Source organism: Chamaea fasciata, unplaced genomic scaffold, assembly GCF_029207755.1.
Source record: "Chamaea fasciata isolate MVZ Bird 193981 ecotype frontalis unplaced genomic scaffold, bChaFas1.0.hap1 SCAF_18, whole genome shotgun sequence".
NCBI lineage: Eukaryota > Metazoa > Chordata > Aves > Passeriformes > Sylviidae > Chamaea > Chamaea fasciata.
In genome coordinates, this window is record NW_027094103.1 from 9,894,501 (window position 1) to 9,916,511 (window position 22,011).

The 22,011-nt window shown below is 49.1% G+C and overlaps 1 protein-coding gene across 3 annotated transcripts in view; it reads left to right on the forward strand.

Annotated features, from left to right (window-relative positions):
- CORO1C (coronin 1C) overlaps positions 1 to 22,011 on the forward strand; it is a 48,244-nt gene that overhangs the window by 12,027 nt on the left and 14,206 nt on the right. For all 3 annotated transcript variants that reach the window (XM_066200170.1, XM_066200171.1, XM_066200172.1), the window contains exon 2: positions 13,588 to 13,787. In XM_066200170.1, coding sequence (XP_066056267.1) covers positions 13,588 to 13,787 — 200 coding nt within the window. The remainder of the gene's footprint in view (positions 1 to 13,587; positions 13,788 to 22,011) is intronic.

Sequence of the window (22,011 nt, forward strand, 5' to 3'; positions counted from 1 at the left end):
ACCAGTGTTTTCCTGAGATTTTCCAGATTTTGGCTGCCATCTATGTAGGAACAAGCACATAGGTAATGATTCTGAGCTGAATGTTAAGGCAGCCATTTCTGCACTTTTAGCAGATCTGTCCGAGCAGGATTTCCTAAAACTCCATGGGAATGGTGTGCCTGAAACTACTCCTTGTTTGCATCCCTGTATGAACCTGGGCAGTGCACTGCGCCTGCAGTTCCTGGTTTAAATAATCCCTGGGAAATGGACTTCAGATCACTCAGTTCTGAGTGTTTGGAAATACGGGAACTTCCCTCCCCGTGGTTCTGCATATAGTTGCCATAGAGACCGTGTTCCGGAGTCCTTGAAAATCCATTGTTTCTCCCAAATAAACATAAAAATCTGCAGTGTTAAAGCAGCACATTTTGCAGTGTCCCATTCCTGAGCATTCCTTCATCAGGAGCTGTTTTGACAGAACAAGGAGCAATGGACTCAAACTGAAAGAGGAGATATTTGACTTGGATTTAAGGAAGAATTTCTTCCCTGTGAGGATGGCAAGGCCCTGGCACAGGGTGCCCAGAGCAGCTGTGGCTGCCCCATCCCTGAAAATGTCCAAGGTTAGGCTGGATGGGGTTTGGAGCAACCTGGGATAGTGGAAGGTGTCTCTGCTATGGCAGGAGGTGGAATGGGATGAGCTTTAAGGTCCCTGCTAACCCAAACCAGTCTGTAAACCTGAGGGGGACTTGACATCCTACAGCGTGCCAGACCTGGATGCTGGACAAACTGATAATGGGTGTAATTAGCAGCTCCAGGGATTAGCAGGCTGTAACAAATTCAATCCGTAGTAAGCAGCATGTCCCTTGGGAACTGGGCAAACTGGCCATGCTGGGCAGATGATGGCTTGATAGGGAAGATTGTCATCAGCAAAGGCTCAGTGCTCAGGCACCTGCTCAGGGCTGGAATTACCTCCTGGAGTCGCTTTTTTCCCCCTCCTTTTCCACTTTAAATACTTAAAAATCCCTCGTGGTTTGTTGCTTCCTGCTGGAATCTGGATCCTCCAGCTGACTCAGGGTGTCTGCTTGGCATTTCCTTGGCATTTTTCATCATACCTGTGTGAAACAGATTGGTATCCTTCTTTCCAAGCTGGGAATGTGAGGTGACACGTTTTACTCAGGGTCTGGCAGGTCCCAGGCTGGGAATACTTCTAGCACGTACTACTTGTAGCATGTACTACTAAGTGGAGTTGTTGCTTTACACATGGTTCAGGTATTTGCCCCAGCACATGTGGTTGGGATGTGTACGTGTGGATAAATGACCGCTGTTACACTTTTAAACTCTTAATTTCTTACTTAATTCTCTTCTGCAGTACTTATATCAATGATACCGTATCTTGGAGGCTGGAGGCCCAAAGCTGTCTCATTCAGAACAGGAGGTGCATTGCATTTTTTTTAAGCTTTCAGTGGTACTTTTTAAGGTTTATTTGAATTTTTGGATCTGCTGAGACCAATTTGCAAGGCAGGAGAGAATCCTGAGCCAGCTTAGGCAAACCCAAGTTGCCAGACATTCCTCTGCAATATATTCTGCTTTAGCACAGCCTGAAGGGTGGGTACAAAACTCTTCTAGCTCAGTGTTGCTGTGCTTCCAGCATCTTTTTCCTGGCCACTGCCAGGAAAATTGCTCCTTTCTGGACCAATTTTTTCCTGTGTGGTGCTTTAAGGTGCTGCTGTAAAAGGTGGATGCCCCAGGTTAGGGTCAGGCTACCCTGGGGTTATCTCTCCGTTCTTCCCTTGGCTCCCTGATGTTTCTTTGGGGGTAAAGGTTATCTTGTTGTCCTTTGAATCCGTGCTTTGCCACATCCATCTTCTACTCTACTCAGGGAATTCTTAAGTGCTCTGAAAGCTCCCATAAAAACCAGCTGGGCTTATCTGGGTGTAATTCTGTTGTTTTGGCCGGGCTCCTCCGGAGCTGCTGGAAATGCCACAGGGATTCCCAAAGGACTGGAAGTGTGGGTTGCACGTGCAGCAACGTGACTGTCAAGCCAACAGGTAAGTAAAGCTTAAAGGTCATCAAGGTACAGGCTGTAATTCTACACTGGAAACCAGCTCTCCAGCTGAGAGCAGCCAGCTGAAGGTCCAAGAATTCCCCAAGGAGTCAGCCTTTGCCCAGTGTTGGGATGGGTGTGATTCTCCCTGTCAGGGAAGCTCAGAGGTGGAGGTGGTGCCGTGGAGGTGTCAAGGACATGGGTAAGAAGATGTTTTTCCTTCGTGGATCTGATATCTGTCTTCACAGCCTAGAATGTTTATTAAAGCTCCTTAGCAGAATAAACCTACTTCCCTAAGTTAATTTTTGGTTTCTTGCCTGCTCGGAGAAGTGAGGAAGGTGCTTTGTGTCACCCTCGTGGCTTGACACCAGGCTGTCCCCCTCACTGTCGTCCCACGACAGGTCAGTGACAAGGAACATCTGTAGGACAGAGGAAATGTGTTTGAACTTGGAAGCCTCTGCTAAAACAGATGTTTGGGGGCTGTAATTGGCACCATGAGACAGGGATTTAAAATCAAGTTAGCAGATTGAACTATCTGGATTTGAGTTTCAGCCTCCTCCGGCCCCGTCCTCCCTCCCCCAGCCCTGATTTCAAATTGCACGTTACGGAAACAGGACGGAATGACAATGGTGCTCTTGGAATTATAGGCTGCTTGGCCAGAAGAGCTGGCAGGACAGCAAATGGAAATGTGGAGAAACACACGCCAGTTCCAACTGGGAGCATTGAGATTCATTTTGCAGCTTGTTTGTACTACATTAAAATCCGAGATGTCGGCGTTGTCCGGCCCAAACCTCCCACGTCCTGGGGTGAGGATGTTGTCTTGTCTTTGACAATTGACTGTTGCTGGGGTTATTTTGAGAGCATTAAAAGCAGTTCAGTGTGGGGGCCTCACCTGTTGGGTGGGTATTGTTGAGAAGTGGAAGAAGGTTGTGCCAGCCAAGCTCATCGTCACTTTTTGGAGCAGAGTGTATCCACTCGAAATCCCAGAGTGACGGACCACACTGTTCTGTGCTGTTTCTCCAGTCTACCTGAGATGTTCTCCAGGGCTCCAGCCCATCCTGTTTGCTGTTACAGCAGGAGATGTGTGGCTGTGGTGTTAATCCACAAGGTGCTGCCATTGCCCTTGGCCATCCTGCTGCTCCCGGGTCACATTCCCCAGGGCAGCTTTGGCTTCTCCGCAGGCTCCCGGCTGGTCTGGGAGCTGTGCTCGGTCCAGCAGAGCTTGGAGCCACTGTGGTCAGGCAGGGTCATGTGGAGAACGCTGCTCCTCGCTTGGTCAGTCTGACTCACTCTTGGCCAGGCTCTTTGGGATCCTTGGTTGTGCTGATCTGTTGTTTCTGCCTTATTCCGGAGCTGGGAGGAATTTGTGTCCCGATTAATTTGGTGTTTGAAGCAGAGGGTTCTGCAGGTCCTGGTTCCCTGATGGTGCAATGCTCTGGGAGAACTGGGACCTGCAACCTTTTATCTGTGAGATTGTTGATCTCCTATAACACCTTTAATGTTTAGAATTTCTTCCTATGAATGCCAAGGGATGTTGCAATTGAGAAATAAAAACCAGCTCGTCTGTTCCTTTGAGGATTGGGCTGGAGCCCTCTGCCATGGAGCCGGGCTGGGAGAGCTGGGGGTGTTCACCTGGAGAAGAGAAGGCTCCAGGGAGACCTTAGAGCCCCTTCCAGTGCCTAAAGGGGCTCCAGGAGAGCTGGAGAGGGACCTTGCATAAAGGATGGAGTGACAGGACAAGGGGGAATGGCAGGGTTAGATGGGATATTGGAATTCTTGGTGGGGAGGCCTTGGCACAGGGTGCCCAGAGAAGCTGTGGCTGCCCCTGGATCCCTGGCAGTGTCCAAGGCCAGGCTGGACAGGGCTTGGAGCAGCCTGGGATGGTGGAAGGTGTCCCTGCCCATGGTAGGGGGAGGAACTGGATGAGCATTAAGGTCCTTTCCAATCCAAACCATTCTGGAATGTCTACTTTCACTAAATCCTCTGGTGATTTTTTTAAGGAATGATCCAATTAAGTAAGCAAGGAGAAGCAGGGAAATGTTCCTGGTAAGGTCCACTGGAGTTTACCAGGAACCCTGCTTGGAAAACACAGTGTTAATGGAGTTCCCTTCATGTCTGCACCTCTCCTTGACTCCAGCAGAGTGGGAAATCCTGCAGGTGTTGTTCTTTCTGTGCTTTAGGCTCCCAGCACGTGGGAACTGCTGTCTGCTTGACTTCTCCTTAAATCCACCATCGCAGAGGACAGATAAATCCTGTGTATGAGCTGAGTGTCAGGTCTAGTGCTACTGGTGAGCTCCTCTATCACACACATAGAAACTCATGAAAAATTATTTCATTTAGGCAGATTCGATTGCTTTGAGCTGTAGGAGAAAAGAGAGATGAAAATAGAGCATTTTTCTGCTGTGAGCAGAAAAATGTTAGGAAAAGGTGCTTGGTTGGTTGGGAATGCTGGGATCTGGTGGTGATTTGGTGAGAATTCTATGAGGCTGTGCTGGGGAACAGCTCCTTTTCTGTTAGTAACCACCAATCTTTGCCCAAAAAACAGAAAAGCCTCCAGTGTATCTCAGGAATATAATCTGGAAAACGCTGGCGTGTAACCTTTGAGTGAGAGAGGAATCCAGCGGGTTGGGGCAGCAGCTCTGACCAGATTGCTACTTCCCTATTAGCTCTGATAAGAGAACTAGGTCAGTGCTGGGGAGAAGCATTTTATCACTGACTTCCCTTTGCTGGAATCCTGGGAGAGCTGTGTGCTCCTGCTTGTGTTTCCCTTGGGATCACGGTGTGGTCTGGAGCCCTGTTCTTCCCTCTCCCCGTGGCTGCTCAGCTGGGTGTCAGGAGCATCCCTGGGGCTGCTGTGATGTCTCTGCAGCTCCCAGGGCTCTTGTTCAGGATATTGCTCTTGTCTCTTGGATGGGATACAGCGTGCAAAGAAGCTTCTCTGGTGTTTATTGCAGTGGAAAAGAAAAGGAAGGATTTTTGAGGGGATCATGTGAAAGGCCACGGCCTTCTGTGGTCGGCTGCTGGGACAGCGGTGTCGGAGGTGGGAGTGTGTGGGAGGCTTCCCTTTCCTTATCCAGTAAAAAGCTTCTGTGGTGTCCAACCACTGTGCAACTGTCTCTGCTGGCAGCAAAAGCGGAAGCTGAAATGCAGGGATCACGGAATCCCAGACTGGTTTGGGTTGGAAGGGACCTTAAAGCTCATCTCATTCCACCCCCTGCCACAGGCAGGGACACCTTCCACTCTCCAGCCTGGATTGGAATGCAGTGAGGCACCTGGAATGTTCAATCCCTGCTCTCTTAGCCCTGTATTTTGTATGTGACTTGCCTTTATGAGGTTTCATTCTGAGTTTCAATCCTTTTTTTTAATCTCCACTTTGCTCTCCTGTTTTCATTTTAATGCCCTTTTTTGCCCTGTGTTAACATCCCCTAAAATATCTCCCACCACCTATGTGGTAGGGGCAGCTTTAGTGCCAGCTGACAGAGGATGCTCTAAAAGATACAAACCTAAAAAAAGAGGCTTTTGGGAAGCTGCTGCTCTAGTGCAGCAGGAGAACTCCCATTCCTGCCGGTGTCTCCCTTTGCTGGTTCCCCATCCCGCTGTGGCTCCCGCTGAATTATTTCGTGTAATGATTTTCGTGTGCATTCATCGCTCTGCCTTTCTGGTAGATGACACAGATTAAATGAAGCCAGACAACGCTCTCAGTTCGGGGTAATGACTTTAACTGCGGCGTCCTTTTGTCACTGCAAATTATGGTCAATGATGTAATGCTGGATGTGGAGATACAGTGACAAAGTGTGGGAGTGGTAAGATCATCCCGGAAGGGGTTGGCTTGGAAGGGAGCTTCAAGCTCATCTCATTCCACCTCCCTGCCACAGGCAGGGACACCTTCCACGACCAGGTGATTCCCCAAGAAGATGAATTGTATCCCTGGAAATCTTGGAAGTGAAAATAACCCTGGGGGAGAGATGTGAGACAAGTACACACAGGTAAACCCTCAGGAAATAACGAGTCCTTCTTGGTGATCCTGGGAGATTTGAGCTCTACAGGCACTTCTGACTTAAGAGTTCTTCACATCCTAAAGGTTTTCATACGATCATTTCAGGTTACAGCTCTGAAATCCAGAGTTGTATCAAGTGTTTTGCAGGTTGCAGCCAACACCTTGCGCTTTGTCCAGAAATTTCAGCTTATTCAAAGTTTGGGTTGTGTTACATTTTTGAATGTGCTGGGCTCCCCAGTTGAGATATAATCAAATTCCCTGGTAGTTTGTGGTTTAGGTTCCCATCCCAAAATAGAATCTTGCCAGTGGTAGAACAGCTGGAAATTTCAGTATTAAGTTCATATCCCAGCTTTTTGTCTTTAAAATGAAGTGAAATCAGATGGCAGGGTCTTGCTCAACCTAGGCTCAAGTAACCAAAGACTGAAAATAATCTGCACACAAATATGATATGTTTTGGAATTGTGACCATCTGTAGTAGTGTTCACCTTTGTTTTAAATAACTCTGAACAGCTGAAAACAACAGTTCTGTCAGCAGTGGACTGGATATGGATTGATTGGAAAAGGGATACACAGAGAGAACAGAATTGTGTTTAAAAGCACAGAAACTGCATCAAGGCATTTGTGGTTGTTCCCTTTTTCTGCTGAGCTTTCATGTGAAGTTGTGGGGTGAGCTGAACTTTTTGTGGCCACGTGACATTTTTTCCCCTCACTTCCTTCTTTGCCCAAGTCTTGCAAGACTTCTTATCACGAGACCGAGTTCTTTGATTCCATGGTTACTTGGAGAGGGGGATGAAGTTTTCCAAGGGCATGGAGTGACAGGACAAAGGGGAATGGGTTCAAACTGGACAAGGGTAGGTTTAGATGAGATATTAGGAGAAATTTCTTCCCTGTGAGGGTGGTGAGGCCCAGTGTGCCCAGAGAAGCTGTGGATGCCCCATCCCTGGAAATATCCAAGGCCAGGTTTGATGGGGCTTGGAGCACCCTGGGATAGTTGAAGATGTCCCTGCCCATGGCAGGGGGTGGAACTGGGTGAGCTTTAATGCCCCTTCCAACACAAACCATTCTGGGATTCTATCATACTAATTCCTCCTCCAGCCTTGCTGGTGACATGCTGGTGACAGTGGTGGCAAAATTTCCCTGGAATAGGTGTGCAGCTGGACCAAGCCCAGGACAGTATGTCCCTGTCCCTGTGGCTGGGCATGGCCCTGGGTCACCCAGAACCCCAGAGCTTGCACAACCAAGGCTGTGGAGTGAAGAAATGCCAGAAGGGAGCGATTAGGAAATATCCTGGAGGTCTCTGGGCCTTTCCTCACTGGGGTGCAGCTGTTGGCTCAGCCCCTGCTCCCTTGGGCCCACAGCTGTGAGGAGCACGAGGGGATGGTGGTGCTTAAATGGCCTCAAACCCTCGGAATGCCTCTGTCCTCCCTCCCATGTGTGGCTCTGTACCTTATCTTCCATAGGATGTCCAAAGTGCTCCGAGGAGGGGATTAGCTGATTCCGTGTGGGCTTTTCTCCAGTGCTTATCTCTGTGATGGCCAACTGCTCTGCAGATGTGGCTCAGCCCTGCTCCCAGAGGGTGTTCTCTCCATGCCAGGGGCAGGTTGGAATATCCATGGCCTGGTTTGGGTTTAGGATTGTAACATACCTCCTAGATTTCTTTTATAATACCACCTCTGAGGGCAGAGCTGCTTTGCTGATGATGTTTTGCTGTCGAGGCCCAAGTGGCTCAGCCCAGCTCAGCTGTTTGGGAAGACCTCGGGCCTCACAGTTGGCACTTGGGAATCCTCTGGGCTTTCCCATGTTGCAGTTTCACCAATGGGACCATCCCCTGTCCCTGCTGACCCCAGCACCTCGTCCATCCCATAACATCATTCATAACTGCTGCTGGTGCACTGCCTATAGAACTATTGAATTACTGAGGTTGGAAAAGACCTTTAAGATCATCAAGTCCAACCATTGACCTCTTAATTTTTATTTTCCTTAATCTGCTTCTCATTTTTTAACATTTAAGACTGGACCTTTATCCCAAAGCTCCTCAGCAAGGCTCAAACTGGGAGTTTGGGGATTCACCATCAACAGCTGCAGCTTGACTTTTTCCAATTAAGGAACAACCTTTCCAGACCCAAGTACCAACCTTTTATCAGTGCTGTTCTCCCTATCCACTGGATTTGTAACTCCTCACCCCCCCTTAACAGCAGCCTCCGGCTGCCTGATTTCAACTGGCCTTTTATCCCAACACCTCCCTTTCCAGAAGGGATCACAGTCACATGGGCTGAGCAGGATTTTGCCATTAGTGGGGGGTTTTCCTGTAAGTGTTCCCTAGCAGGATGCGTTTCCTCTTGCATAAGCAGGCTGCAAAAACCCTCCAAAGCCACAGAAATCCATCTGTTGGATTCTTGAGACAGATAAATCCTTTATAAACAGGAAAATGGGCAAAGTCATGGTAGCTCTTGTGACACATCGTGATGGGGGATCAGAAAGGAGTGGAATGAAAAGTTTCCCTGTGCGAGCACGGCCGGCGGCATCCAGCCTTTTTCAGGGTCCTTTTAAAAGCTGCCACAAGGCCTGGGCTGTTCAGAGGGCACAGACTGGCAGATCAACCCAAAGTTTTGGTAAAATTCAGCTGGAATTAGCTCAGGGAGAGAATAAATAAAAGATTTGAAGGCTTGTTCCTCTGTCCCCACCAAGATGCCGTGTGTGGCCGAGCGGGATCCAGGAGCTCAGCAGCCATAGATCTGTCAGCACTTCTATTGTGGAGGCCTTTGCAGGGTGTCCAACGCTTCTGTTTTAATTTTGCTGAGGGTTGTAACTCTGGCAAAATTTAAAGGCCTTTCAGCTCCCAGTCAGGAGGTTTTAAATCCTCTAAATTTGCACTTTACCCCCCCAAAAATATATTCTGTCTAGCAAGTGGATGGAAGTGGTTCCTCAGCCAAGGTTTAACAGCTTAGATAATGATCTAATTAACTTCTTTTTTTAATGCTCATGTTCCAACTCGGCTTCCTAAGAGAAAATCCCCAGCATGGCCCTGTTAGCCATGGATACACTTCCTTACTCACTTGGGTATTTCCAAAGTCACTTCCCAAGGTTCCCTGAACCGCCCAGGTCATCCTTTTGCAAGTGTGATAGAGGCTGAATCAGCCTTTCCTTCGGGTGAATCACCTCAGGTGTTGGTGTCTCACCTGATAATCCTAGCAGTGGCACAAAAAAGACACGAACCTGTTAGAACAGGTCCAGAGGAAGCCACAGAGCTGCTCTGAGGGCTGGAGCCCCTCTGCTCTGGAGCTGGGCTGGGGGAGCTGGGGGTGCTCACCTGGAGAAGAGAAGGTTCCAGGGAGGCCTTGGAACCCCCTCCAGTGCCTGGAGGGGCTCCAGGAGAGCTGGAGAGGGACCTTGGATAAAGGGTGGAGTGACAGGATGAGAGGGAATGGCTTTAAGACAAAAGAGGGTAGGTTTAGATGGGATATTGGAAAGAATTTCCTGGCTGTGAGGGGCGGCCTTTGCACAGGGTGCCCAGGGAATCTGTCACTGCCCCTGGATCCCTGGAAGTGTCCAAGGCCAGGCTGGGACATGTCCCTGCCCGTGGCAGGGGGTGGAACTGGATGAGCTCTAAGATTCCTTCCAAAGCAAACCATTCCATGAATTGGCCAAGCCTGGAGCTCCTGCCCTGACTCTGCTGAGAGAACCTGTGGCAACCAAACTGAGCTGTGGATTTTCTTGGAGATGGATGGGGAGGAAGAGGAGAAGGGAGGGGATCCTTTGCACGGCAGGATTGAGAAGCAAAGAGGAGACTAAACACTCTTCCCATTTTGGGACGGTCTGTGGCAGGGCTAGGACTCTTTTGGGGTGCTCAGGCTCCCGCTCCTCCCGTTGGGTTTTTCACCTGCTCTCCCCGGTGAGCTGAAAGAGCCGCAGTCGCTGCTCCTTCCAACCACAACCAGCACATTCCCCCCTCCTTCTCCTTGGAGAGCAGCCAGATCAAAATGGCTCTGATCCAACGCCAAGAATCACTCCCTTTGCTATGGAAATGAGCACTTGGAGGCTGCTCACCATGTGTTCATCAGAGAGTTCCTGCTAAGGATGGTGAGCTGTAGGTGGGGAACAGGGCAGGGAAGGTGTGTTCCAACACATCCCTTTGGAACAAATAAGGATATTTTTGGAGGCATCTGAACTCTGCATGTTTTTAAAAGTCATTTATAGAAAACCGAATGATTAGCCTTTGCATCATAGGGTGAAAATGAGGGAAATAAAGTTGTAGGGTTTCACCATGGGGTAAAGGGAGTTTCTCTTCCATGAAAGTGGAAGAGGTGACAGATCCCCAGGATCTGATATTTGAAATGAAGATTTTTTTTCCTGCTGTTCTGATATTGATCAAGTGAAGAAGGGATACAATTATCCAGGTGATACAAATAATCCTTTGTAACTATCACAGCTGAATTCCCAGCATTGGAGCAGTCACATTCCCAGCCCCCTGGCTCTGTGGGATGCGATTCCAGGCAATTTGCTGTGCTGGCTCGGCACGACAAGTTCAAACCTTCACTTTGCCTTCTTCCCAACAATCTGATTTTAATCTGGATTCACAGCAGGGTGGGAATGTTGCCAAGGGGTGAGCACTCCTGAAAATCCACCGTGCACAAAGCAGGAGCCTTTTCCCTGCTCCTGGATGAGTTGTGCAGGGTTTGCTGCAAGGAGTGTTCCCAGGTGGGAAAGGGCTGAGCTGGGTGTGAGATTCAGTGGTGTCACCCTGGGCTTGGGAGAACATTCCCAATATCCTGGGGGTGGCCTGGGATCACCTGGAATGGTGGGAAGATGCTACCCTTGCACTGTGCTCACTGCCAGAGCTGGCCATGGACTCAGAGGTTCAGCTGAGCCCTCCCAGCTCTGGGAGGAGCCCTCGGGATGGAATTGTGTGACAGGGCTCGCAATGAGTCGACACAAATCAGTAACTGGGTGTGGAACTGCGTTTTTTATGATGTGTTTTAACTGAACCTTGAGACTTCAGCATTTCTTGTCATTTGGGCATCTTGGAATTGAAGTTCACCTTTTCTTTGTGCATGACTTGGTTGAGGCTGGCGTCGTGCTCGAAGTGTCCAAAGCCAGATTGCATAGGAAGGTGGAAGGTGTCCCTGCCCATGGCATGGGGTGAAATGAGATGAGTTTTAAGGTTCTTTCCAACCTAAACTATTCCATGATTTTATTTAGTGCTCTCACCTGCCGGCTGGAGCTGGAGAGCAGCTCCTGGTTTATGACTTCCCATCACACTCTGGTGTTCCGGGGTGGTGTGTCCAGCGTGGAACAGGCCTTTGATTTGTGCTCTGAGGGAAACAGTTGGCAGAAAGTGCATTACACAATTCCAGTAACTGATGAAAGTAAGGAGGGAGCCTAAGCTTAGCTTTAGTGGGATAGAAATCATTAAAAATTTCCATAAGGCTCTTTTCCATGGACATCTTCAACACCTCAGTTCTTCCCAAAATTTTGCATTTAAAACCTATTTTTTCTTAAACATTCTTAATCCTCTTTAAAATATCAGTATGGAAAAGGTATTCTGGGGAACCCCCAGCTGCTCTCCATGCTAGGAATGACTGTGGAATGCCTGGCTCTGTGTCACCAGAACATGGGATTCAGTGTGAAGGTGTTCAGTGGCCTCCACCCCACACCTGAGACAGGCGTCTCCATCACAAAACTGACCCCAAATCCCTGTGGACTGGGCACATTGGTGGCTCCAGTGGCACTGGTACATCCCTGTCCCAGCAGCTGAGCCACCACGGAAGTGACCGGTGCCAGTTCCCAAATGGGCTCTGGTGGAAAAAATGCTCTGCTTCTCCTCCCTTATCTCTGCGGAACTGGAGAGTTTCACTGCAGAGCTGTCTGTTTCGTTAATTGGAACATTTTCCTCCTCTTCAAACACATTCCGTGGCATTTCCCGGCTCTGATGAGCTCTTCCCTGCAGTTATCCTGCTTTTTGTCGTTGTTAATTTTTTATTTAACCTCCCAGAGTACAAAACAGCCATCAACGCTCGGCGCTTCCCTGCGAAGCCTTTGCAGTCACAGACAGCCCTCCGAGCTTTCATCACGTTTGCAGCAGACAGCCTGGGAGCAGGGATTCGGGATACAGCCACATTCCCAGTCTCTCACTCTGGAGCGAGGAGCTCCAGGGACTGAGCAGTTTTTCCCAGCCTCTCCATGTGCTTAGGGACCTTCTGGGAGGCGAGATAGGAGATGGACTCTGCTTATTTTTATTTCCCCCCCCCTTTTTTTTTGGCTATCCCTAGAGACTGGGACAGAAGTTTTTTTTCCCATATGTAAAAGCAAGATGCTGTATGCAGGCTCCCTCTTCTCTGAGGGAGAAAGTCTAGGATGATGGAAAAGCCCTTCCCAGATGTGAGGGCTCTGTAGGTTGAATCCCTAGTCCAAGGTTGGTATTGTGCCTGTGTCTTCTCCCAGGTGCTGGAATTTTCCACACCATTTCCTTTTCCCTCTATTCTAACTCCAGCATTCTTGAAAATAATTTTTCTCAAGAAATGCTACAGACACACCAAGTTAATTGGAGTCATTAACTTGTTTCCATTACTACTTTCTTCCTAGGAAACTCATTTTTTTAGGGTGATTTTGGAGTTAGAAGAAAGAACTGGAAGCTAGGGAACATGTGGAACCACTTCACAGGAACACCGGATTTTGAGAGCTTGCATTTTTATTTACATCTTCTGGACCCTGTCTGACTTGAAAGTAAACAAGTTCAATCCAAGACTAGATTTATCCCTGAAAATATGTGGAGACTTGTCTAAAAACTGCTTTTGGGATTAGGAACTTCCTTTACTGCAGTCAGGGAATACACTTACAGTGGGAAAATTAATGCTTAACTGGCAAATTCTGTAAAAGCCCCCTGGAAGTACAGTTGGGTTGGGCTGGGTGCAAAGTAACCTGAAAGTTTAGTTAATAAAAGAAGGAAAAGGCAAAGCTAGCTGGGAATTTGGCAGGTTTTAAGGTGGAGGTGGAAGTGTCGAAAGCCAGGTTGGATGGGGCTTGGAACAACCTGGGATAGTGGAAAGTGTCCCTGCCCATGGCAGGGGGTGGAATGGGATGAGTTTTGAAGTCTTTGGTGCCAAGAGGATGGTGCCAGACTCTTTCCAGCAGTGCCCAACAACAGGATGAGGAGTGATGTCCATAAACTGAACCATGTAGAATTCCACCTCAACATGAGGAAGAACCTCTTCCCATGGAGGGCGGCTGAGCACTGGAACTGCCCAGGGAGGGTGTGGAGTCTCCCCATCTGGAGACATCCCAAACCCACCTGAATGCATTCCTGTGTCACCTGCTCTGGGTGACCGTGCCGTGGCAGGGGGCTGCACTGGGTGATCTCCAGAGATCCCTTCCCACCCCAACCATTGTGGGATTCTGCCCCTTCCAATCCAAACCATTCCATAATTCTACGAATCTGTGTTTCTGCGCTGCTGCAAGTGTGGCCGTGTAGCCGATGAGAAGATCCAGTGTTAATCCTTGCCCAGGAATCTCCTGGACAATTAGCCCATCCTTTCCCTGGGAGTGACTCTCTCCTTTTGCATGCCTGTTGCAGACACGATGAGGCGGGTGGTACGACAGAGCAAATTCCGGCACGTCTTCGGCCAGGCGGTGAAGAACGACCAGTGCTACGATGACATCCGCGTGTCCCGCGTCACCTGGGACAGCTCCTTCTGCGCCGTCAACCCCCGCTTCGTGGCCATCATCGTGGATGCCAGCGGCGGGGGAGCCTTCCTGGTGCTGCCTCTGCACAAGGTAAGTGCTGCTGGGATATTGCTGCTCGGCTGTGCTGTCACATCCCGGCGTTTCTTTGGGAATAACGAAGGCTGGGAAGTGTCGGCTGTGGTGACAGCGGCTGCTCGGCGGTGCCATGTGTGAATGTGTTTAATGTCTGTAATCAGTCTGATGCTCCCTGTACGTTAAACACAACAAACAAGCTGTTTGCTTGACTCATCTGAGCTGATTCTGGCAGAACTTTCTATGTAGAATCGTATTTTAGAAGCCTCTTTATGATCAAGTCAGGTTTTTCTACTGTCAGGGACTCAGCTTCTTTTTTTTTTTTTTTTTTTTTCACTTTGCTCAGGAACCACCTGAGCCCAACTGCTCCTTGAGAGTTAAACCAGGAACCATCTGAATCCAGCTGCTCCTTGCAGAATTCATTCAGGAATGCAGCTGAGCCCAACTGCTCCTTGCAGATTTAATTCAGGAATGCACCTGAGCCCAACTGCTCCTTGCAGCCCCACATTGGAGGGATGCAAAGGAATGAGCTAGTTCCAAGAAGGACATTCCTGTTGCCCCTGGTCCTGCATGGAAAAGTCACATCCATCTTCTGGAGGAGAGTCTTCTCATCTCTTTCTGATGCTTAACCAGCAAATTCTTGTGATCAAAAGTCTTTTTTTGCAACATCCTTTTCTCTGTGACCCTCAGACTCCTCTCTTAAACCTGTGATTAAGTTGTCCTCAGTCTGTCATCAGCCCTGAGCTGCTTTCCCAGCTCCACTTCCAGATCTGCCCTGTGGAATACAGAATTAGTGCCCAGGATTCAGCACAACTTCCCACCCGACCAGGGCAGAGCAGAGGCAGCGACGTCTCCGTCGTGTTAAGCAAAGCCAAACCCCAGCCTCCCAAAAATAGCTCAGTTTGCTGCTCTGATGAGCAGCCCTTCCCTGCTTAGGGCTCATCCTTGGGCCACGTGTTCTCCTGCCTGGACCACGGGTGGTGGCACAGCCCTGGATTAGGAATTCCTCATTCAATTTCATCACAGCACAGATGACGATGGCAGGGGATGCGCATCCCTCTTTTCTTCTCTTATATCCCAGTGTTTGGAGCGCAGATCTGATGAGGGAGATTGGGGGCTCAGCCTGGGGAAGAGGGGGGACCTTCTGGTTCTCCACAACTCCCTGACAGGAGGGGACAGCCGGGGGGGGTCAGGCTCTGATCTCAGGGAACGAGGGACAGACTCAGAGGCAATGGCTTCAAGTTGTGCAAAGGAAGATTTAGATTGGATAGTGTCGAAAATTTCTTCATGAGAAGGGTTGTCAGGCATTGGAACAGTCTGCCCTGAGCAGTGATGGAGGGATTTAAAAGCCTTGTGGATGTGGCACTTGGGGACATGATGGCCTTGGCAGTGCTGCGGGAACAGTTGGACTCAATGGTCTCTGAGGGCTTTTCCAACGTTAATGATTCCACGATTTTATGTTTTCTCAGTCCCTGGCAGAAATTCCTGCTAATGCTGGGTGCCCTTTTGTATTTTTAAGTGCCATCTTTGGTGTTATTTTCACAGCCATTCTGTTCTTCCTCCCACCCTCTTATTTATCACTGCCTTGGTGCCCTCAGCTCCATTCCTGCCTTCCACAGCCATTTAATATCCACATCTGAGGAGGTTCCATGGGAAGCTGGAGGAGCTGTGTCCCTCACCCCCAGCCTGACACGTTCTTTTGCAATGCAGTGCTTTGCTGGCTCTGCTCTAACCAGTTCCTGTCTTCCGCATTTATTTTTATAGCCTGGGCTGATGAAATTGTTCCTTCAGTTCCTTCAACACCCTAAATAACATTTGGATTTCTCTTTGAGCCTGTTTAGCACAGATACTTATTAAGGTCCCTGCAGCAAAATCCTTGTTGTTATATTCAAGGAAAAAGAAAAAAAAAAATGAAAAAAAAGAAAGAAAAAAGCCAATTTTCAACCATGGGTTTGGGCTGATTTTAAAATTGAGCCATAAAAGTACATTTGCTGCATTTCTGCTGGGGGAAATATCCCATAACCACATCGTGGCTGCTCAAACCCAGTGCTTTGCGGCTCACTGGGAATTACCTGGGATGTGCCTGACTCTTGGTGCGGGGTGAGCACAGAAAAAGGGGAGATTTTACTCGTTTTAACGTGCCTTTTCTTGCCAATCCTCAGTGATATTATAGGGGTTTGTTACGACCGGGCTTTGTCGCTGCCGGGCTGGTGCCTCCGGGCGCTGGCCGGGAAGTCTGGGGGTGTTTTTGGGGCGGGATGATCCCCCCGACACCCGCACCCCGCATCCATGTGCTCGAGGTTGGGGGGGGGGTCGGACACCGGAGGGAGGGGTGAAGCCCCGCCCCTCTCCCCGGAAGCCCCGCCCCTCCGCGCGCGCGCACCCGCGCCCTCCGCAGCGGCACTGCGGCGTCCGCGGCTTTTTACCTTATATGGTCATGGTAGCGCTCGCGGCCGCCGCGCTGATTGGCGGGGGCGGGGGCGCGGCGCGGCAAGTGCGCGGGAATTAACCCGTGCGCGCGGGAACCCATTAACCCGTGTGTGCGCAGAAATTAACCCGTGTGTGTGCGGGATATAACCCGTGTGTGCGCGGTGTAACCCGTGTGTGTGTGTGTGTGTGTGTGTGCGCGTGTGTGTGTGCGCGCGTGTGTGTGTGCGTGTGTGTGTGCGTGTGTGTGTGCGTGTGTGTGTGCGTGTGTGTGTGTGTGTGCGTGTGTGCGGGAATTAACCCCTGTGCGCCCACGTCCCCGCCGCGTCCCCAGCCCACGCGTGCTGCTGAGGGTCTCTCCCACCCCCCGTCCCCGCCAAGTGGGAGACGCAGGGGTTGCATCCCCTTTCCATTCCCGCAGCTCTCGGAGTAGCCGCAGCCAGTGCTTTGCTGGCTGTGGAAATGCTTTGTCTGAACTTCCTGTTTTCTTGCACGCACATGTGCAGGGGCTTTGCCAGGAGCTCGCCATTCCCATGCTCCGGCAGGAGCCGCTGAGCATCAGACAATCTAATTCCCACAGGTTGCTTGGTCTGGAGGGTCGGCCTCTGTTGGAATGAGGCACATAGTTTGGAAAAGCTGTAATTCCTCTCGGTCAGGGTTGTGTAGGTGATAAGAGCTGGGGTAATCAGCGTTAACTCTGCTCACCAGGGAAAGAACTGGAAACTTCCCTTCTTGTTCTGGGCTCTGCTTGTAGAGTTGGTTTTCTTCAGAGGCTTATCCCAGGGAAAGCTCTGGGTACACAGGGAAGGTACCAGATAAAAATTCTCTGGGTTTCCTGATACATTGGGCAGAATTAGTTGGAAACAGCTGGATTCAGGGGGTGGTTCTGGTGCTGGATCTGTGCTCCAGCAGAACTGGAGAAAAATTTCTTTTTTTCCCCTCCTCAGAAACTCTGCAGTTTTTATCTGCACAGAAAAACCTGCTGCAAATGTTCCTTTTCGTTTGAGTTCATGCAGAAAGATCTGTTCAGCTGCGAGTTGTGTTACGTAAGGCCTTTACCAGAGGTTTATTCAGTCCCCTTTGGATATAGCTTTTATTAGATTTTCCATTTTCCTGATCCTTTCCTGCACCCCCTTCACACCAGCAGCATTCCTGCAGGAGCTGGAATCAGATGGTGCCCTGAGAGGCAATTAGCATGTGGGTGGGGGCGTGCACACCTCGGGAATGATCTTCTCCAAGGAATATGTTGTTCTGCAAGTGACAGGCCTTGGTGTTCATCCATGGCATATGAGAGTTGTTAAGCAGCTCTTCGCAATTCCTATTCCATCAGGAGAGATTTGGAGGAAAGAAAATCATCCTTTTCTGAGCTGTGTGTAAAATAAAATCGGGAGGTTTTTGCTGTGATGAGCCTTTCCAGACATTTTAGGAGGAGTGTGATGGATTTCGTCATTTTATTTCACCTTGGATTTTTCTCTATAAAAAGAAGTTTATATTTATCACTGTCAGCTTGATTCCAATGGATCATCAGGTTCTAATGTGGTAGGGAAGAGAGGGCAGCAGAGGGGCTAATGCATCTCATTCCTCCAGGGAAAAAAGCAGCAAGTTCCATCCCCTGTCTTACAGTCAGAGGTTTGTACAAGTATCTCTGCAATTTTAAGGCTTTGTCCAGTAATGAAAATGGAAGTTGTACTTGGTGGAGCCCTGGATCCTCTGTTCCCAGCACATGGGGATGATCCCTGTGGATCCCTGACTCCTTGCCCAGCAGCTCTGCTCTCTCTGGGTGGATGCTCATCCTCTGAACAGCAGCCAGGTTTTACCACTTCGTCCAGAGCCCTCAGCTTCTGGGATACCCATTGGCTTTCCTGCAGTTGGGAAGGAGCGGAGGGATAAACTGCTTTGGAAATCGTGTTTTAGAGAGGGGACAGTGACTGTCCCTATTTTAATTGTAATGTCATTTCTGGGACAGATATCCATGGAAATGCTGGAGCTGTGCTGCACTTCCAGCTCTGGCTGATGGGATTTTGCCGGTTGGGTTGGCTGTGTGGACTGTTCGTGTTGTTTTTTTTTTTTTTCCTTTTTAAAGCCAGCATGTGTCCATTCTGTGGCAGCCTGGGATGGAATCATAGCATCATGGAATCCTTAAGGTTGGAAAACTCCTCCAGGCTCATCAAGTTCAACCTTTGACCCAGTGCCCCCATTCCCACTACACCACATCACAAAATGCCCCAGCTGCTTGTGTTTTAACACTCCCAGGCATGGTGACTCCCCCACTTCCCTGGGGAGTCTCTTCCATGCTTGACCACCCTTCCAGTGAAGAAATTTTCCCCAGTATCCAATGTCACAGCCCTGCAGCTGCCAAGGTGACAAAGAGAACGGGAGCACCGCTGAGGGATTCTTGGAGAGCGCAGTGGTCTCTTAGTGCCTGACTTTCCAGTGGATCTTTTTGGGAATAGCACTTCCTAATCTTCCTGATTAGTTCTGGATGCCTGGACTGGGCTGTGTGGTGGCTGATGGTTGTTGGGCTTGGGCAGGGCCTTCCATTTCAGCCCAGTTTTCTCCCAAGTGCCTCCTCCAGGCCCAGCTGCTGCAGCCAGAGATGGAGGCTCAGTGCTCAGAAGTTCAACTTCCCTGGATGAAATTTAGGATTTTTTTTTTTTTTTAAGGAAAATCTGCAATTTACAGGAAAGAGGAGTATTTTCTCTAGCAGAGAAAAGGTGCAGTTGCTTGGGGTTTCAAACTTTGCAGTTGTGACCTGATTTCCTTCCTCAAACTTGTGCAGAGTAAGGGGGGAGCTACTTTGGCTTGTGCAACTCGATGCCACTTCCCTAATTTAAATGGAGATTTCAAGGAGCACAGCCATGGGCTGGGGAAGCAGCTGTTCTCCCTGATATTTTTACCATAATCCATGAGCTGTTTCCTGCCACCAAATGCCCTTTTCTGGCAGAGAAACGATCACAAGACACTCAAATTAATTCATAAAACTCCCACTTTTAGGAACAGTTTTCTTGTGTTGCTTATCCATCCCTTTTGGATTTAATCATATTTTTTCTTCTCTTTTGTCACTTTGTTCTGATCTGGGTTTAATATTTTTGATGATTTAACTTTTTTTTTCTGCTCTTGAAATACATGAAATACATTAAAATTTAATTTTAATAATTAAAATTAATTTAATAAGGCCAGTTTCACCCTTTACTGAAACACCTGGATGTTGGGTGTGTGTTCTGTCAATACCAACTTTATTAAAAATCTTCTGATTCACCTTTTTGACCAACATTTTATAAAACACAACTCCAGTTTTCAGAAGTTATCAGGAATGTGTCGAACCGCAACCCCGGTGGATTATGAGAAAGATTTAATTTCTTGAAGTTAACTTTAAGCTGTATGTCAGCACTTGAGATTTATTTTAAATCCTCTTCTAATTATAAGATTACATTTTGCAAATAAATAAATAAATCCCCAAACCTGGAAGCATTAGGGCAGCATGGAAACACACCCAGCTGGCAGCCACGTTGCCAAACCTCGTGGCGTTCTGGTGGCGTTGGGAAAGGAATCGTGTTGAAAACCACAGGGTTTGGTGATTTTGCAGCCTGGTGGGTTTTTATAACCCTACTGCAGACGTTCCTGGGTTTTCCCTTTTGGCAAATCCCCTGAAATACTGATTTTCAAGCTTTTCTGAGCACAGTACAGTGCCGGGAATTGGGGTTCCCTGCTCCAGGGGGAGCGGAATGCTGCCGGGAGGAAGAACCTGGTGGATGGAATTTGCAAAAGTGATGCTGAGAGGTGGTAAAATAAAAGCCCTGAATTCAAAGCTGCCCATTCCTCACCCTGAGGGGTCAGTGCTGTGGGTGGCTGTCCTGTACTGTCCCCACAGTGGCTTGGGAGGGTCTCTGGTGAAGGTGCTGATGACGAGGATGCAGTCAGCGGATGCAGAGCCGAGCTCTCAGGACATGCTCAGGAAGACACCGTGGTTTCCTCTGCTCTGCAGAAACCGTTTGGTGCCTCTGACCACAAAGCAGGAGCTTCTCTCAAAGAGCTGGGGCACGTGCTCGCCTCACTGGGGCCTCCAGAAGCATCTTTATGTCCTTATTTAGTCTCGTTTTGATGTTTGATGCTCATTTTTGTACATCCCCAGAGGTGGCTGGGGAAGGACTGGATGTGGCACTCAGGGCTCTGGACTGGGTGTCAAGGTGGGGACTGATCTTGGGGCTCTTTCCAACCTGAATGATTCTGGGATTATTCCTGGAGCCTGGTGAGCAGCAGGGTCTCACATGCTTAAGTGAAGATGTTGATGCCTCTGGGCTCTTCATCTCCCTGGGATTGTCCTCTGCCGCATCCCAGGGAGATGCTGTGTGGGACATCCCCTGCTCTGCTTTGTCCTCTCTTCCTTGGTTTGATAATTCTTTGTGGATAAACAAGCCTGAGGTTGCTGCTTCTCCCACAGCTGCTGCTAAATAACATCTCCTTTCCCCATCCTGCTTGTCCGTTCCCTGTTGGAAACGGGGTTTGGTGTCACTCTCCAGGTGTGGGGACAGGGGGATGTTTGTAGGTGATGCACAGGGAATTCTGCCCCTCTGCCCTGCTCAGGTGAGACCCCACCTGCAGAGCTGCCTCCAGCTCTGGAATCCCAGCACAGGAAGGACATGGAGCTGTAGGAGAGAGTCCAGAGGAGGCCGTGGAGATGCTCTGAGGGCTGGAGCTGGGCTGGGAGAGCTGGGGGTGTTCACCTGGAGAAGAGAAGACTCCAGGGAGACCTTAGAGCCCCTTCCAGTGCCTAAAGGGGCTCCAGGAGAGCTGGAGAGGGACTTGGGACAAGGAATGGAGATACAGGACATGGGGGAATGGCTTTGAGACAAAAGAGGGTAGATTTAGATGGGATACTGGGAAGAAATTCCTGACTATGAAGGTGGTGAGGCCCTGGTAGAGGTTTCCCAGAGAAGCTATGGCTGCCCCTGGATCCCTGGAAATGCCCAAGGCCAGGCTGGGACAGGGCTTGGAGCAACCTGGGATAGTGGAAGGTGTCCCTGGAGATGGCAGGGAGTGGCACTGGATGATCTTTAAGGTCCTTCCAACCCAAACCAATTCCATAATTTTGGAAGCTCTGCTCATTATGGCAGTGCAGGATCCTGGTTTAAGAGCCGAGCTCCGTCACAGGTAGTGGGAAGCAGCTCCTGTGTGTCACTGCTGTCACGGGCGCTTGGCTGCTCCTGCTCAGGCTCTGCAGGTTCATCATGATCAAAACTGAAAGGTGAAGTTTGGGATTTAATTTGCTCAAATTAAATTTTCTTCAGCCTCCCCACAGTAATAAATTACTGTAAAAGCCCAAAACTGAACCGTCAAGTGCTCGTGCAGCCTGGAAATAGTTACCAGGGGCTCCTCCTGGAGGATCCTACTGATTCCTGCCAGGGAGCCAGAACAGGCAGTCCCTGACATTTTGCATGATTATTCCTATTTTTCCTTTTTAGTTCAGGTCTGTATTTGTCTGTGGCCTGTCATGTGCTTTCTGCAGTTTGTGTGCTCTGCATGGTTCTCCTTTTAATTGGGTAAATTAAAATGGATGAATTCTACATGGCAGTTGGGTGTATTAATTTTTTAAATCCTATTTCACATTATGGCATCCAAGAGGGATTACACAGGCTTTAATTTTTGAATGGCAGGTTTATGGCTTTTCATCCACAACTCTTCCCCTTTTAATAATTCCAAAAGCAGCCGAATCACTGAGACTTTTTTTCCTTTTGAAGCCTAAATTTGGCCATTTAGGGGCTAGTGGGATCTTTTGGGATCTATATCTTGTTTTGCTGTTCGTGGAGGGCTCCAG